Source organism: Synchiropus splendidus, chromosome 12 (assembly GCF_027744825.2).
Source record: "Synchiropus splendidus isolate RoL2022-P1 chromosome 12, RoL_Sspl_1.0, whole genome shotgun sequence".
NCBI classification, from domain to species: Eukaryota; Metazoa; Chordata; class Actinopteri; order Syngnathiformes; family Callionymidae; genus Synchiropus; species Synchiropus splendidus.
The window spans coordinates 2,726,657-2,742,249 of NC_071345.1; the positions used below are offsets into that span (position 1 = coordinate 2,726,657).

The 15,593-nt window shown below is 43.5% G+C and overlaps 3 protein-coding genes across 3 annotated transcripts in view; 1 reads left to right on the forward strand and 2 right to left on the reverse strand.

Moving 5' to 3' along the window:
• rngtt (RNA guanylyltransferase and 5'-phosphatase) overlaps nt 1-5,277 on the reverse strand; it is a 71,149-nt gene extending 65,872 nt beyond the window's left edge. Inside the window, exons 1-4 of the mRNA XM_053880276.1 lie at nt 4,884-5,277; nt 3,308-3,417; nt 3,126-3,229; nt 2,967-3,055 (exon numbers count right to left, since the gene is read on the reverse strand). Coding sequence (XP_053736251.1) covers nt 2,967-3,055; nt 3,126-3,229; nt 3,308-3,417; nt 4,884-4,947 — 367 coding nt within the window. The 5' untranslated portion in view covers nt 4,948-5,277. The remainder of the gene's footprint in view (nt 1-2,966; nt 3,056-3,125; nt 3,230-3,307; nt 3,418-4,883) is intronic.
• Nucleotides 5,278-5,547: 270 nt separating this feature from the next.
• LOC128768139 (interleukin-31 receptor subunit alpha-like) lies at nt 5,548-11,225 on the reverse strand. Its single transcript, XM_053880781.1, has 15 exons — nt 11,051-11,225; nt 10,062-10,340; nt 9,158-9,293; nt 8,521-8,678; nt 8,341-8,456; nt 8,071-8,230; nt 7,924-8,006; nt 7,658-7,859; nt 7,432-7,596; nt 7,229-7,330; nt 7,028-7,171; nt 6,456-6,596; nt 6,321-6,396; nt 6,169-6,262; nt 5,548-6,063 (listed from the first exon to the last, which is right to left on the reverse strand). Exons 1-15 carry the CDS (start codon nt 11,127-11,129, stop codon nt 5,725-5,727), a joined length of 2,274 nt encoding a protein of 757 aa, XP_053736756.1. The 5' UTR covers nt 11,130-11,225; the 3' UTR covers nt 5,548-5,724.
• Nucleotides 11,226-12,177: 952 nt separating this feature from the next.
• Nucleotides 12,178-13,836, forward strand: rdh14b (retinol dehydrogenase 14b). Its single transcript, XM_053880782.1, has 2 exons — nt 12,178-12,579; nt 13,121-13,836. Exons 1-2 carry the CDS (start codon nt 12,226-12,228, stop codon nt 13,736-13,738), a joined length of 972 nt encoding a protein of 323 aa, XP_053736757.1. The 5' UTR covers nt 12,178-12,225; the 3' UTR covers nt 13,739-13,836.
• The last annotated feature ends 1,757 nt before the right edge of the window (nt 13,837-15,593 follow it).

Genomic DNA, 15,593 nt, shown 5'->3' on the forward strand with positions numbered 1-15,593 from the left:
GCGCCATTTATTATGTGGCACAAAATGAAAATGAAAAGTCTCCTTCAAACAAAAGTAATAAAGCTCTAAGCTCTAAAGCCTGAACTGCAAAATGAAACCCCACATGCCTAAATTAACCATTCTCTGCACCACATCTTCACACAAACAACAAAATGAATCCAAGTACATCGTATTTATCGTATTTGTAAATCTGTATATATCGTATACAGATTTACAAAACAGCATCCGAGCGATTTCGGCGTACGTCTCCATTTCACATCAATAACTCGAATGTTTTCATCACGAAAACACAAATATTTCTCAGTGGGTGATCTGCCCTTTAAACACCCACTTGTGAAATCTCCGGCGCTTGCACACAGAACGCCTGGATTAAAGTAAAGCAAAGACAACAGAGATTGCACAAGTGTTTTGCAAAGCAGTGTCACTGGTGCACACATTTAAATGTTGTGTGTTGTGTTGTGTTGTCCTCCAGGACTGCATGGGCTTTAATGGGGCTTGAATCATGATGTGACACCATGTCGCTCACACAAGCTGCATCCAGGAAGATGCTACTTTGATTCATGAAATTGTCTCAGTTGTCCTCCCTGTGGTGGAGACAGCATAGCCATTTGTCCTCCTTCACTTACAGAGTGGGTTTTGGCTTCTTGTATCATTGGATTTATTGACCCAGATGTGGATGGTACAGAATGAGGGCAGTAAAAAGACCAACTGCTCTTTAGTAAAGACGCTGACTAGCTCTTCTGGGACTGGTTCGCATTTGAAACTCACTCCGTTTCCTCTGGCTCGTCCCCCAGCTCTCCATGATATCCCAAAACAGCCATCTTGAAGGATATATTGTGGAGTTTTAAATCAACTGCAAACTTTCGTCTGAGTTTGCAACTCCACATTGCTCCTCTGGAAGGTTTGTTGGGTTCACTAAATGTAATTTAAGCTTGAAATCTAAAGTGATTATGTTGATTAATGGGCAAAAGCTCAAATTGAAGAATGGTGGTGAAAAAAGGGCAGCAGAAAGGTCTCACAACTTATTGATGGTAAAACTAATCCTAGGGTGCACGAATGAGGGAAGGATGGAGATGGACAGTTGGATCTGTGCACCGTCTTCAGTGCTCTCTGTGGTGAAGAAAGAGCTGAGCCAAAAGAGAAAATTCTCCACTCATCTCCATCATCTAACAGTAATCTCTGGCAGGTGTTGGCACAGCAAGTCATAATCCATCTGATAAACAGGAATTATAACATGGTATCATTCAATGGCAAAATTCGATAAAAGTGGAGGAGAAAACATGAGCAAAACTCGAAGTTTAAACCTCTTACACATTAACACACGCTGTGTGTATATATATATATATATATATATATATATATATATATGTGTAGCTCTTGGTAGCTCATGGATGCACAACAAATTGAAAGACGTCAGCTTTGCTCTGAGCTCAAACAGAATAATAAATAAAATGAAGAGCCAACATTTGAAATGTCACGCAGTCTCTCCATTTTGTCTCGATGACACGAGCGCAGGTGTCTAGCAGGGCTGAAACGGCACCAAATGAAACCATCTGACTCCCATGCTCTCCGCAGCGTAGGACGTCTGCCTGGCAACGCCGCGTGCTAATGAAGATCAAATGATCACGTCAGACGGTGCGGCTCATGTTTACTGCTCCAACTGTCCAATTTGGATGCCCGTCGCAGAGAAACAACAAAGCCTCATCACCATCTGGCCAACGACTGGACGTTGGCTGTAATGACATTCACACATTCTGCTGTGATGTTGCAGCACGCTGGAGTGAGGGACAAGAGCGCCCCCTGTCGACACTTAGGTGGTAGCTCAACGTGACTGAGGAGGCCAATTCTTTACCACTATTTTATTCTGTTTCTGTTTTAAGAGAAATAGATTTTTTTGATGTTGAGAGAATCCTGATGAAGGCAACAGGAACATAACAGACGGACATGATGCTCCAGGACAGAGCACTCATAGTGACTGGGAGATTGGTAGCATCCCATAATCTCAGACCAGCATTTGAGCAGTGGCACCCACATAAAGTGACAATGTTCTACTCTCAAAATAAGACAAAAGACTTACCACCCCAACACTTAGTAACAACACTCAATTCTATCTCAGAAGTGTGGTGATACAACCATGTCAGATGTGGCCTAATGGCTCATCTTAACTTGCGTCACTGCAGTGGGATCAGTTATCATATTTAATACCTGAGCAGCACTCACTTCTTTCTTTGCATTGTGATTGCCTCCTGCCAAGGACCATGACCTAAAGTTACCCAGGTACACTTAAGGATGCTCTGATTTAAAGCTACCTTTGCTCCCTCAAGGTTCTGATGAAAGGCAAGCATTTTAAACGTACTTAAGAACCAGTGCTGAGTTGTAACTTCACCTTGGGATCTCTCTATTCAGTTGGTTCCTTTTATGTTAAACTCCTACACGGTTACATAATCCTGCAGATATATCAAAGTGGAACCTGTGCACTTTTGACTCTTTCTAAATGTTGGCTTGAGATGTAACATTTGAGTGTGAAACTGTCTCCAACACAATTCCAGAGTTGCATAAGAAGCAACAATAACACGCCACGGTTGCAAGTGAAAGAGCTTTCCTTCTCATATCTTACTGGGCTTGTATGCCGATTAAGGTGCCATCGTTCTGAAAGATTCAATCGACTATGAAGGTCTAGAAAGCTACAATACAGCGGCAGTGATGGGATGTCTTGTGTTCTTCAGTGAAAAAAGAGAATCGACTAAAACTGTTGCCTTCAAAAATGTTGCAACATAGCAGCATTGCATGACGGCGTCTTTTACAATGAGCATAACTGGAGAAAACAGGAGGCATGAAGAGCCTTGAACAAAACAACTCGGCTCTTGCTTTGATTATATTTAAAGAACGTGTGCCCCCTGCTGGACATGTTGACAATATCAACAGTGCAACTGAACACTGCACAAACAGTGGAACAAAAATCTCACCGATCAATTCTGTAGGATTCTTCTCGATGAAGTGCTCACATAGTCTGATGAACATGGCTGTGGTGTCTTCAGAAGGACATTCTCCGTGGCTGGAGGAAGCAGGATGAAGGCTTTTGTTTAGGACAATTCGGCGCACTCAAGCAGGACAGTCATACCTACCCTTTACACTGCAGCTTCACATATTTAATGCCTTCCTTTTCGATGTCGTTGCGGTCGTAGAAGCGAGTAGTGTTCGTCAGATCAACCAGCAGACCCATCTTCACCTGGGAAAACAACAGATACATCACTTCAGCAAATGCACTGACTTTTGCAACAGCTTTATTCTAGATCCATCTACTTACTTTGAGACTTTTTAAGTAGTCTGACAGCATGCTTGGGTGAAATCTGTTTTCAGCCGCAACCTGGTCGTCATATCTGGGGCCCAGCATTGTTTTCATGGGAAGGAATTTACCTAAAAACAGACAGGAGCTTTAAGTATGTTGCCAAACTTCCTGCAATTAAAGTGACCATGTATGAATGTAGCGGATGGCTACGTGGCTTAAATGAGAGCGTGCACACCATCAGACAAATGATCTCACTTAAAGATGAGATCTCACGAGATCAAATGCATTGAAAGAAAGTCACAACACCAAAAGAAGCGGAACGCATCATTGAGGTGGACTTGAACCTGAGAGTTTTCAGCATATTTTCAGGGGAAAATCCTGACGCAAACATCACAATAATTGAAGTCCGTTGCTTGTGGCAAGTCGTGCATTCCGGCCGGACATATGAAAAGACAGACCGCTGCAGTTTGGAGAGGAATTTACTTTTTACATAGTTTTTACTATTAAAAACTATGTTCATTGTCACCAAATCAGTAAAAGTCAAAAGTATCCTCTCTAATTCGTTGTTTGTCTATTGCGTCTTTATAAATCCTGGCAGAGACCTTGGGACACAGGGAAACCTTCTATTTCAATGCCTGGCAGAAAGCCAATATGAAATAAAAGAAAAGGGGAGATAACACTGAATAATTTGGAAGATTATCTTTGTGCCTTGCTAAATGTTTCACTTCCAATGATCTGACTCTCAGAATCACACATCATGGGAGTGAAACCTACAGCTTCCCTTTCAACTGTTACAGCTAGTCTCTTCCTCCTCTTGCTCATTCAAACACATAACGTCTTGCTTCCACTGACTTGCAACCTTTTCCACGAACACAAGGAAAGTCCAAAGACCGATGAACACTTTCATCACTTTTTAATGACATCATATGATTCTAGCAATACTTAGACTGACTAAAATCAACTCTTGAAGAAAAGTAAAGACTTGAATCGTGGCTACTGACTTTGATATCTTAGGTTAACACCTTAACGTCCTATTTTTATGTCCTATAAGTTCAAAACACGTCAGAGTCAGTTCAGCAGCGTGATGCTGCCCAAGCATGGAGCCGGTTTGTTTGGACACGTGACGCAGCCAGAGCAGAGCTAGCCAAACTGTCGGTCAAATTAATTCACAACAAACACGTATACAATGCCACCGACACGTGTTTTGGTGGCTTTTATAAGATAAAATGTACGAAAACATTCTAAACGACATCAAGATGTTGGGTTTCCAGTACATCGCTGTCAAACGCGGGAGCTAGCCAAAACGCTGATCAGACATAAAGACTGAAGAAAAATGCACAATTTAAATCAGTAGACAATATTCAGAGTAGAACTACCGCAAATTCAGACAATATTATTTTACTCGTGTTTCAAACTAATGCAGAGTAAAACATATCTAATCCTGGCATTGACATGAACACGTTTCCTCAGTTAAACAAGTGTTCCTTATAAACATTTTTGCATGGACACGGTGTTTGAAAAGCAACGTTACGGACAGAATGGATCAATAGAAGAGGAGCTCAAGGTGGATTCCTGCTGTGTTTTGGTTGCTCACCTGCTACAGGTTGTCCTCTTCTGGGACAATTCCGCCACCGAGGAGGAGGTCCGTTGTGTGACATCGTTACTTGTGATAAATCAACGTATTTCTTCCAAAGCCAGCCGGTGGCTCGCTGTTCCCCGGACACAGTGGCAGTAATCCCCCTGTCTTCCACCCGAGCACCGAGGAGTCGAGGCCTAACAGCCACTAATCTCTAATTCCCGTCCGGTTCACAGCCTCTTGTCCTCTCGGAGACATTGAAAGCAGCCGCAGAAAGCTGCTGCTCGCAGCCTGGTGGGTTTCTGAATTAACGGGTTTGGTGCGGGAATGTTACCAGCAGCGAGCATCGCTTATCGACGACCATAACAAACATGCTAGTTAGCACTGGCTAAACAAGCGTTTGCCGCCTTCTTCGTCGCTGTGTTTCAGGCGCACCCGAACGCACTATCGCCATCTGCTGGTTATTTGAAGGAACTATTCAAATCAAATCATCATTCACGGAAGGAAACTGTCAAAGCATCTTAATTTATCCGAAGAGTAGAGGTTCCACCTCCTACAATGTATTAAGAAACGGATCTTACAGTAAATTCTGTTCAATAAGTCAACACTATTCCTTATGAATTATTAATGAGTTAGACTGTTGAAACGTTTGACATATCCACTTGCATTGAATGGTTGATAACTTTATTCATCTGAGCATTTGACACATCATTTCAGGTACTCGATAATGCTAGCCGCTTTAAACACTCACAAAGCTGTTATTGTAATTATTGAAGTGAATACAATCGTGTCACAGATACACAATGTCCAGTTGGCAACATGCAGTTACTGCCATCGTTTTTTTCCCCCCTCTTGTTTTCTACTTCCGGTCCCGAGGTTCATCATCTTCAAACATGTCCAGAGTGACGTATGTGGTTACGGAAGATTGTTTTCCTTTAGATTTAAAAGCAGGAATATCCACAGAGTTCTGACTTCGGTACGGATTTGACGAGCAGCTCTCCATGGACAGCAGGGTGCTTGATTCTCCGGAGGACGACTGAAGCGTTGGCTTTTCGGGGAACAGTGTTGCGGCCGAGGTTTGGTCGCAGAGATCGGTGGAGGAGGTGGGTTGTGAGTTATCGAGCCAAGACGTCTCTGAGTAAACACGTTCGCAGACACTCTCAGATGGAGTATGGAAGGGCTGGCCTGTGAAAAAGCCCTGTGGGTTCAGCCAAAAACATTCGTAAACAAGTGGAACAAAATGAACATGCAATAATGAGCTGAGCCAGAAGGCAGGTAAGGATTCGGTCTGCTGACAGGGTACCTGTTGCCTCTTGTCCTCCTGAGCCGGTCCTGACCACTGAGCCAGAGAACTGAGTCGGGGATCCGGGACCGGCTTCTTCTGGAAATTCCTCCACCTGGAATATTGACGATCACAAAGACAGCCCTACTTCAAACTGTGAGTGGGTCACTTACTTCACTGTGCAGATCAGGCCCCCTAACAAGATCAGAACGCTTCCACTGATGCTCAGTACTTGGATGATCCAGGGGTCTAGATGAGAGAGTCAGTGAGGAATCGGATGACGACAAATGATCGACTCCGATTCTCACCAAATCTCTTTGTCGTGAAAAACATCTCTCTGATTTCGCTGCTTCCTATGAGAGAATTGGCCTGCACTTGGACTCTGTAGCGAGTGTCTGGTGTCAGGTGTCTCAAAACAACTTGCTGTTTTGTGTGATGTACAGTGACATCTGCAACACAACACAAAGAGTATCTTTCATATGTCAAGTGACAGAGACATTTTAAGCAGAATTGCGAGAACAAAAAGACAGATTGAAATTGGCTGATAACCAAAAAAAAAAGACAGTAGAAATGCAGAATAAATCAAAATATTTTTCTGGAAAAAAACTACAAAATAATAAGCTAGGTCACAAAATACGTATAAATATTATTATAAATATTAATATTTTTATTTAACACTTTTAAAAAGACATAAAAGTTGAAGATAGAAGATGCAAGAACAAGGTAGTCAAAAAAAGTTATTAAAAAAAATAAGTTAAACAGTAAAAAGTTACCTGTCAATATACATTTCTAACGACAGCTTAAAAAGTTAAAATAAATTAAGAAAAAAACAAACAAACAAGATGCGTCCTCAAAATAACAGAAGCCTCTCAGTACTCACTCAGCTCTGGTCCTGTGTCTGTTCCATAGTAAACAGCGTAGTTGTCGATGACGCCGCTGCACGCCTCCTGCGATATCACAGTCCACCTTACGACGGCGCTGGTGTCTCGGGCCTGGACATCATTGATTGAGACCAAACCTGGATCTGATAGGAGACGTGATGTTGGAACGAGCTTATAAAATCACTTCATACGGTTTTCACCTCCGATTCTGGAGCAGACCCGCTGGGCTGAGTTCGCCCCTCCGGTCTCATCACCCAGTAGCGGCGTCACTGTGATGTCGTATGGCTTCAGATCCTGCAGGTCTGGAATGAGAAGAACGATAGCAACTGGCCTGTCGTCTGTCAGAGCCGTGGAGTGGAGCTTCCTATGGGGGCTCATAGGGAGGAGAGATCCTGGCGCTCACCACACAGCGTGAAGTTGAGGCTGCTGGTTCTATTCCAGTGATACTGAATCCCATCATGAGTCCAGTCCACCATGTAGCCAGTGACCAGCCCGGGTGGAGGGCTCCAGCTGACAAGAATGGACCCATTGCCAGTCCAGGTCTGCAGGTCCGAAACCCGAGGGGCGGCTGAGGAGGGAGCAACAGTGACGGCAAGAGACACTGATTGAATACTGGGATTTAAACTTACATCGTCCGGAGACAGGGACGTGAACAGACTCCTCCACCAGCAGGGCGGCGCTGTCGAACACCGAGAGCTGAAGTGTTTGCTGGTTCTGATCCACGCGGACCTCGCAGGTGGAATTACCGCACTCTCCCTCCAACTCCGTTTCATTGGCCGATGTCAGATTCAGGGCAAAGGTGAATGTTCCTCTGCACGCCGAGGGGATCGGCTGTCCAGGTAAGACCAGAGTTGGAAAAAAATGAAGGTCACTGAAAGGTCATGAAGTGTCCCACCTTCCACATGACAAGCACGTCCCTGCGTCCGTCACTTCCTGCCGCCCGGATCTTCCGCCACAAATGCAGATGCATCTTTTTCTCTGAAAGATTCCAAAGTGAGTCGTGAAAGAGAAAACAAATCATTTATTTGATGAAAAAACGGACTGTTTATTCGGGTCAGAACCGTCACGGCGGAACTCCAGTCGCTCCAGGGAGCCTGGTCGAAGGCGCAGCGAACAGAAACAGTGTAGTTTCTGCACGAGTCCACATCAGTTATGCTGAGCTTTCCTTGTCCTCCTCCAGTGAGAGTCACGTTCTGGATCACCTGGAAGATATGCACGAAAAAAAAATCTTTTTTAAGAGTCACAGGGGGGCGCTGTTTATAATGGGGCGGGGGCCAGGTGAGGAACACCCTGGGCAGGTCTCATCATTTACCCGGTTGTGTTTGACTTGACAGCACACTGGGATATCCAACGCCGGGAAGGCGAGCCACTTTGCCAGCAGGTGGGCGGAGAAGACCGACACTGTCACTCTCGGCTGCATCATTTTCACTGTGGGAGGAATGGATGTGAGAAGAGCTCTCTGTGATCCCCGGAGTCGAGCGGTCTCACTCACAGTTTTCGAACAGACTGAACTCCTGCAGCTGCGACCTGATCATCCTCTTGGCGGTTTGAGCCTTCACAATGACTCTGGCTGTGCCCAGTGGGATGTTTTTAGACGTGGTGCAGGAGTTCACTTCAGAGCGACAGAGTTCAACCTCCGACCCCGGATCCCTGAAGTCATAGGAGGAAAGGAGGTACATTTTTCGTGCACATGCACTCATGAAGGTCAAATTTCACACCTGATTACTAAAAAAAATAAAACATATACAGTAATAAAGACATACTTTCTATCAATATGGTTTAATATCTCTGTATTATTTACATATTGTTCGCTCATTTTCAATCTCATATTTCATTCACATGAACATGAAACAGTTCACAAATAATTCACTTCGACCTTGAGTCAAAAGAAATTTACTTTGAAGGAGTTTTGTAAAGTAGACTGTTTATAAAAAGCGGTCTTTATAAATAAATTGAAATGTTTATTTTTTTTACTTATTTTTTAAAGGACTATTAATTGTGTAAACAGATACACAAATGAAGGAAATGGGTGTTTATTATTATTATTATCTTCATGGGTCACGTGAAGCTCAGTCACACTGCAAACGCCCTGAGAGACCGGAGCGTGGTACACAGACAAACTGACCCACCTACTGAGGAGTACTGAGAAGTTCACTGTCCCCAGAGAGTGGCTGTGATGTGACCAGGTACAGGTGAAGAGCTCGGGCTCGCCACCGTCACTGCTGTTCTTGTAGTGCCACATGCACCGGACGTTGTCGAGTCCAGCTGCAAAACAACATGAGTTCTCAAACTCTGGAAGGTTTACTGCGCTACAACAGTGGCGCACAGGCTCATGAAGGGGGCCACCACGGGTGCAAACCCAACACACTGAGGTACATCGCTACCAAACTGCGGTCAAGTGATCCGCCATCCAGCCGCACCTAAATCTGTTACTCCAGGCTTTACGCTATCTATGTATCTCACCAGGATAAAGCGACAGACAGAGTTTGCTTCATCACTTAATTTCCTAAAAGATTCCCGAAATCTGATTTTATATTCGTGTTCAGCATGTCTTCTACTATTTATAAGTAAAGTTTCATGCAGTTTGACTGAGGAAATATGGATTTATTGCACAATAAGTGCAGTGGAATACAGTCATGACAAGTATATTTTTATCAATTTATTATTCAATAAGTTGAGTGGAATACATATATATATATATATATATATATATATATATATATATATATATTGAGGATTTGATGAGGATTTCTGTCAACTATTTGGGGTATTGTTTTTTTAGGAAATTAGGTGACCGAGCTATCACTGTCTGTCACTTCATCCTGGTGAGGTACACAAATACACATTAGCGCACACAGACACACAGCCACTATAAAAACAGTCTTACTCCCCTCTCAAAGCAAAGCACATGACATGAACACATCATACACTCTCACAAAGGTCAGGACAAGCGACACAATTCCAGCAAAGCCCACGTCCAGTTTCTCACCAAACAAACACATGCACTCTCACTCTCTTTTGAGTGGCCCTCACTGTAGTCCCTGATGAAGAGGCCCCCCAGGACCTGCTGCGTCTGCGCACAGTGACACTGCAACTTGGCGACGTGGTGAGTGAAGTTCCTCAGCGCCAGCCTCGTGTGAGTGGAGTTGACGTTCGTGGAGGACGAGTCGTCCAGACGATCTTTGTTCAGAGTCCAGTACACCGTCCCGTGAAAACACTCGGGACAGGAGCGGATGCAGAAGACGTCGGCGTCAGAGCCCCAGAGGAGGGACAGAGTTTGGGGTTCCACTCCGCAGCTGCTCTCCTGCTGACCTGCAGAGAAGTCACTTCATTTCATCACGGAGGAATGATGATGCTGGTGATCTGAATCAATCACATGATCCACGCAGCGATACAGCAGGTCAATGAAGCTGCTGGAGCAGTGAAACATAGAGATGGTGGAGATCTCTATTTATTTAGCTTTGCATGTATCAAAGATAAAATAAGGCAAATTCTCCTCATTCATCAGTCTGAATTTGCTGAACACCAATTTTCTCAATAAACAAACAAAAGACTACAGACATTTTCTGTCAGCACTATAAAAGAAACACCAAAATATAATGAATTATATTCATGACAGTCAGGATTTTTGAACATGGAGCTTTGAATTAAATATTTTATACATTTGAATACAATATAATATATGGATGGATGTATATTTTGTCAATAGGAGTGTTTTATTCAGGAGGGAACAAAAACTTTATAATAATTATATTTGGAAATAATAACTGTCAATCCCACAAAAATACTTTTTAAAATAGATAAAGGAAAATGACATTTTACAATAAAAAAATAAAACACAATAAACAAATGAGCTCGACTGTTTTTCCTTTGATCTTCATCAGCTTTTAAAGACTGAATAATATTCTTCCACATGTAAATGTGGAGAGAAAATGGCTGATGATAGTCGACCAGATTTTTAACCACAGCACCGAGCGTGAAATCAACACCATCACATGACGGTGAAAGGAAACTGAACTCACCCTCTCTTATGGAGGAAAGAAAAATCAGGACGATGAAAGAAAGAGGAGCCATGACTTCAGTAGCTTCAGACTCCAACATCACCCCCCAAAAATCTGCGATGGATCCCGAATATCTCAGCTTTTTAACGCCACATGTGATCGACCGTTACACAGGAACTGAAGCAAAAGAGTTATTACTTCACCAGAAGGGGAGTGAGCCAAGAGGAAGTGCAGATAATGTGTCTGATTCCCTGGGCAGCTCCAGCGTTCGCAACCAGTTGAAACCTTCCAGTGACATCAGATGGTAATGAATTCTACGACTTTAGCCAGAAACTCTGAAACATGATGCTTGCTGACTCTTCCCGGAACACGTTAGGTTTCCCATCAATGAATTACAATTGAAGCAGCCAAGCTCTTAGTTTGATCCAAGCAAAGAAAACAAGCAGCATCGTGGGAAATTCAAATGATTCTGTGAATTAACAGTACTACTGACCTACTGGACCTACTGCCTGTTATCAATGCTTATTGGGTGAGAAAATGGTGCTGTACTTCTGAGGAGCCACTAAATGTGACAAAAACAAACAAATAATAATAAAATAACATTGAACAGTCCTAGTTTTCGGATTCTTAACTCTGCTTTTAGGAATCAGGATGAGCTTTATTTGCCAAGGATGTTTAACATACAGGGAATTTGTTCCGGCCGATGGTGACTCTATAGAGATTTTCAATAGAAAATAGAAGAGAAGAATATAGAGGAATATATATTTACAGGGGAAAATAGAATAAGAATAAGAAGAATATATATTTACAAAGAAACAGACACAATAATATTAATAATGAGTAAAAATAAATAAAAATAAAAAACACTGTGCAGACTGAAAGTGCAAAAAGCAGAAAAAAATTGAGGTGTGTTGAGTTCGATCTTATTGCTTCATTAAAAAAAGTAATTCAAGAAAATAGACGGGTTGAAATCGATCAAATAATTGTGTTTTATTTCTGGTTTAATTGAAACTTCCGTCAAACTTTGTCCTAAACGTTTGTGATTGGGCCTCTACTACACCAGATGGCGCCAAACAACATTCCGATTTTTCGACCCACTATAACAGATAAGCGAAGAAGACAGTGCTGCGCGTGCGCAGACCGATTCTAGCGTGAGCTTGCTTACGTTTGTTTTGGTACCCGGTGTCTCGGCTTTCATGGTCACTGCGGTGCTGGTGGCCGCTGTCGTGGGCGGCGGCGTCCTGCTCCTTCTCCGCCGCTTGTTCCCGGCTCAGAAAGCCGCTAACATGCTCCAGTTTCCGGCGAGCACGATGCGAGGAAAGACCGTGATCGTCACCGGAGCGAACAGCGGGATCGGCAAGGCTCTGGCCGCCGAGCTGCTGAAGCTCCAGGCCCGCGTCATCATGGCCTGTAGGGACCGGGACGGCGCCGCGGAGGCCGCCCGGGACATCCGGAAAGAGTCCGGGGAAGGACACGGGGAGGTCGTGGTCAAACATCTGGACCTGGCTTCTTTGAAGTCAGTCCGGAAGTTCTGTGAGGAGATCCAGGAGGTGAGTTGACGTTCCAGTGTTGTCAACAAACAACATGGCGGATTTGTTTGATTCGACGTTTAGCAGTATAACAATGTACTTATGATCTATATTACATCGAAGCAGAAACTATGTGAGTGAGTATGTATTTTTAAGTCCCACATCATACAAACACCGAAAAATAATTATTTGATCATCAACGTTTGGCCTCTGTCTGTGTAGACGAATATGACAGGAGATATTGTTATTCTTCAGTAAAACAAAGTGAAATATTGAGATTTCTGTTTTTTAAACTAAAAAATATGTCAGGTTGATTTAAAGTTTTTCCTTTGTTCATAAGATAATAATGTGGCAAGTATGGAAATGGAATTATTTTTGTTGAAAATAAATTAAAAAAAATAATTTAAAAAATGCTGATTTAGTAAAAGAAAAAAAAAAATCTAAACAAAACTGGGGTCGCAGGACGAAGTGGTCTGAGCTAGATAATAATAAACATATTGTTTGAGGCAGCGTGTCTGAACAATGGAACATAAGCAAAAATAAAGTGAAACTATTATTTCAGGAGGAGCCGAAAATCGACGTGCTGGTCAACAATGCCGGGCTCTACCAGTGTCCGTACACAAGGACCGAGGACGGTTTTGAAATGCAGCTGGGGGTCAACCACTTGGGTCACTTCCTCATCACTCACCTCCTGCTGGACCTGCTGAAGAAGTCAGCGCCCAGTCGTATCGTCGTCGTCTCCTCAAAGCTCTATAAATATGGCCACATGAACTTCGAGGACCTCCACAGTGAGAGAAGCTACGACAAAGCTTTCTGCTACAGCCAGAGCAAGTTAGCCAACCTGCTGTTCACCCTGGAGCTCTCCAAGCAGCTGGAGGGGAGCGGCGTCACGGTCAACGCCCTGACGCCCGGGATCGTGAGAACCCGGCTGGGCCGACACGTCAACATCCCCCTCCTGGCAAAGCCGCTCTTCTCCCTCGCCTCGCTGGTCTTCTTCAAGAGTCCACTGGAGGGAGCACAGACTCCGCTTTATCTCGCCTGCTCTCCAGAGGTGGAGGGCATTTCGGGGAAGTGCTTCGCGAACTGTGCAGAGGAAGAGCTGATGGCCAAAGCCACAGATGAGCAGGCGGCCAAGCGACTGTGGGATGTCAGTATGAGGATGGTGGGACTGACAAATTGAGAGCAGTGCAGAGACGTGCTTGTCAGGCTGCACAAACACGTGCCATGAAAAGAATTTGCCGTGTCATGTTGCTGAACTAATAATGTGTTTGAATTAAAGCTGTGAAACAAAAAAAACTGTGTGCTTGTGTTTTGCATTCAGCCAATGAAAACTAAGTCAACTACAGTGCATCCGACTGAAGGACAGCTTCATCCATCAGGAAGCTGAACTCTCCTGCATCTCAGTATGAGATGTCCTCACCTGTTCATTCACACACACACACACACATAGTCTTTGTTCCACCATTATGTGCCTTGTTACATGTGCAACTGTACCCTGTTGCATGAGTGTCTTCTGTCCACGGAACTGTTTACGCTGCATGTTTACATTACAATAGTTACTTAGTTTTTTTCCCCACAATTCTACTGTTTTAGTGCCCACATTACACTGTCACTCTTACACTCCTATTTTTGTTTACACTCTTGCTATTGTTAGTATTTTTTTTCAATGGTTCTCCCCCCACTATGACACTAGTAATGGACTGATGAGGCTTCATACAACAGTGTCATTAATGTCAGAACCCACTCGAGGGCTCTCTGCCAAAAAATCTTAAGAAATTTAACAACCAGTTCAATGAGACCCCACATCAATTTTAAACCCAGACTGCCCTCTAGTGGGCTCTGACAACATGGACAGTGTTTCATGAAGCCTCATCAGACCATCATAGTGAACCCTCATTTATCACGGGGGTTACGTTCCAAAAAGAACGTGTGATAGGCAAAATCCGTGATGTAGTCAGCTTTATTGTTTTACAGTTATTATACAATACTGAACTACGTATACAATGAAACCAAAGACCAAAACCTGTTGTCAGGCCCAAGCATAAAAAAAAATAAAAACGTTTTTAACAAATAGCTATGATAGTTTTTGGAAAGACTGTAAAATAATATTTTCAATGGTCAGTACGAGGTTGGACACATTGTGACTCACGCGTATTTCACCGTTCCTCTAACTTTGCCTCTTCGTCACTCCGCTCCGCTGTAGCGTCTTTTTCTGCTGAAGGCTGTGGTGCAGGTGTCTCCTCTTCTTCGCTGTCATGAATGTTATCACTGTCAGCAAAGGTTTCATAACGTTTTTTAGCTTTTGTGCGGATAACATTGGTATCCAGCGGAGTGTTCTTTTTCCTGCAGTTGTTAATCCACAAAGCTAAAGCAGACTCCATCCTTACAATGGTCTTGTTGCGGACAGTTACAACCCTTTTTGCATCCTTGTTAGAACGGATTGCTGCCGCCCTCCTTATGTTTTTTTCCTCCTTCTTTATGGAGCGAACCGAAGATTCATTTATTTCGTAATGGCGCCCGGCTGCCGTATCGCTTCTACCTTCCTTCAGCGTGTCCAGAAGTTTAACTTTTTCTGCGATATTTATATATTTATATCTTCCTTTTGGGCGCGTCCTCTGGTTTTATCATGGAGTACATTTGCAAACATAAATTTGGCGAGCTGTACAGAGACGGGGCGCGGAGACTCTTCACGTTGGTTAGTCCCTTAGCCAATCAGGAGGCAGAACACAATGCACCGTTTAAAAAAATAAATAAATAAATAACTGCACTAAAAAATCCGTGAAACAGCGAAGCCGCGAAAGGTGAACTGTGTTATAGCGAGGGTCCACTGCATGCTGAGTATTGACATTTCACCCTCTGTATGTAATGAATAAGGCAGGATTGACACTAAAAGCTACCTTAACCTGATCTGAACTTAAACTTAATCTTGATCTGAACTTAGAAAATAACAAGGAAACTGCTTGTGGAAGTGGCAGGAGGTCATGTGGGAAGGCGTCTGTGTGTCTGTAGTGCGCCCCCTGTCTCCCGTGAAGGTC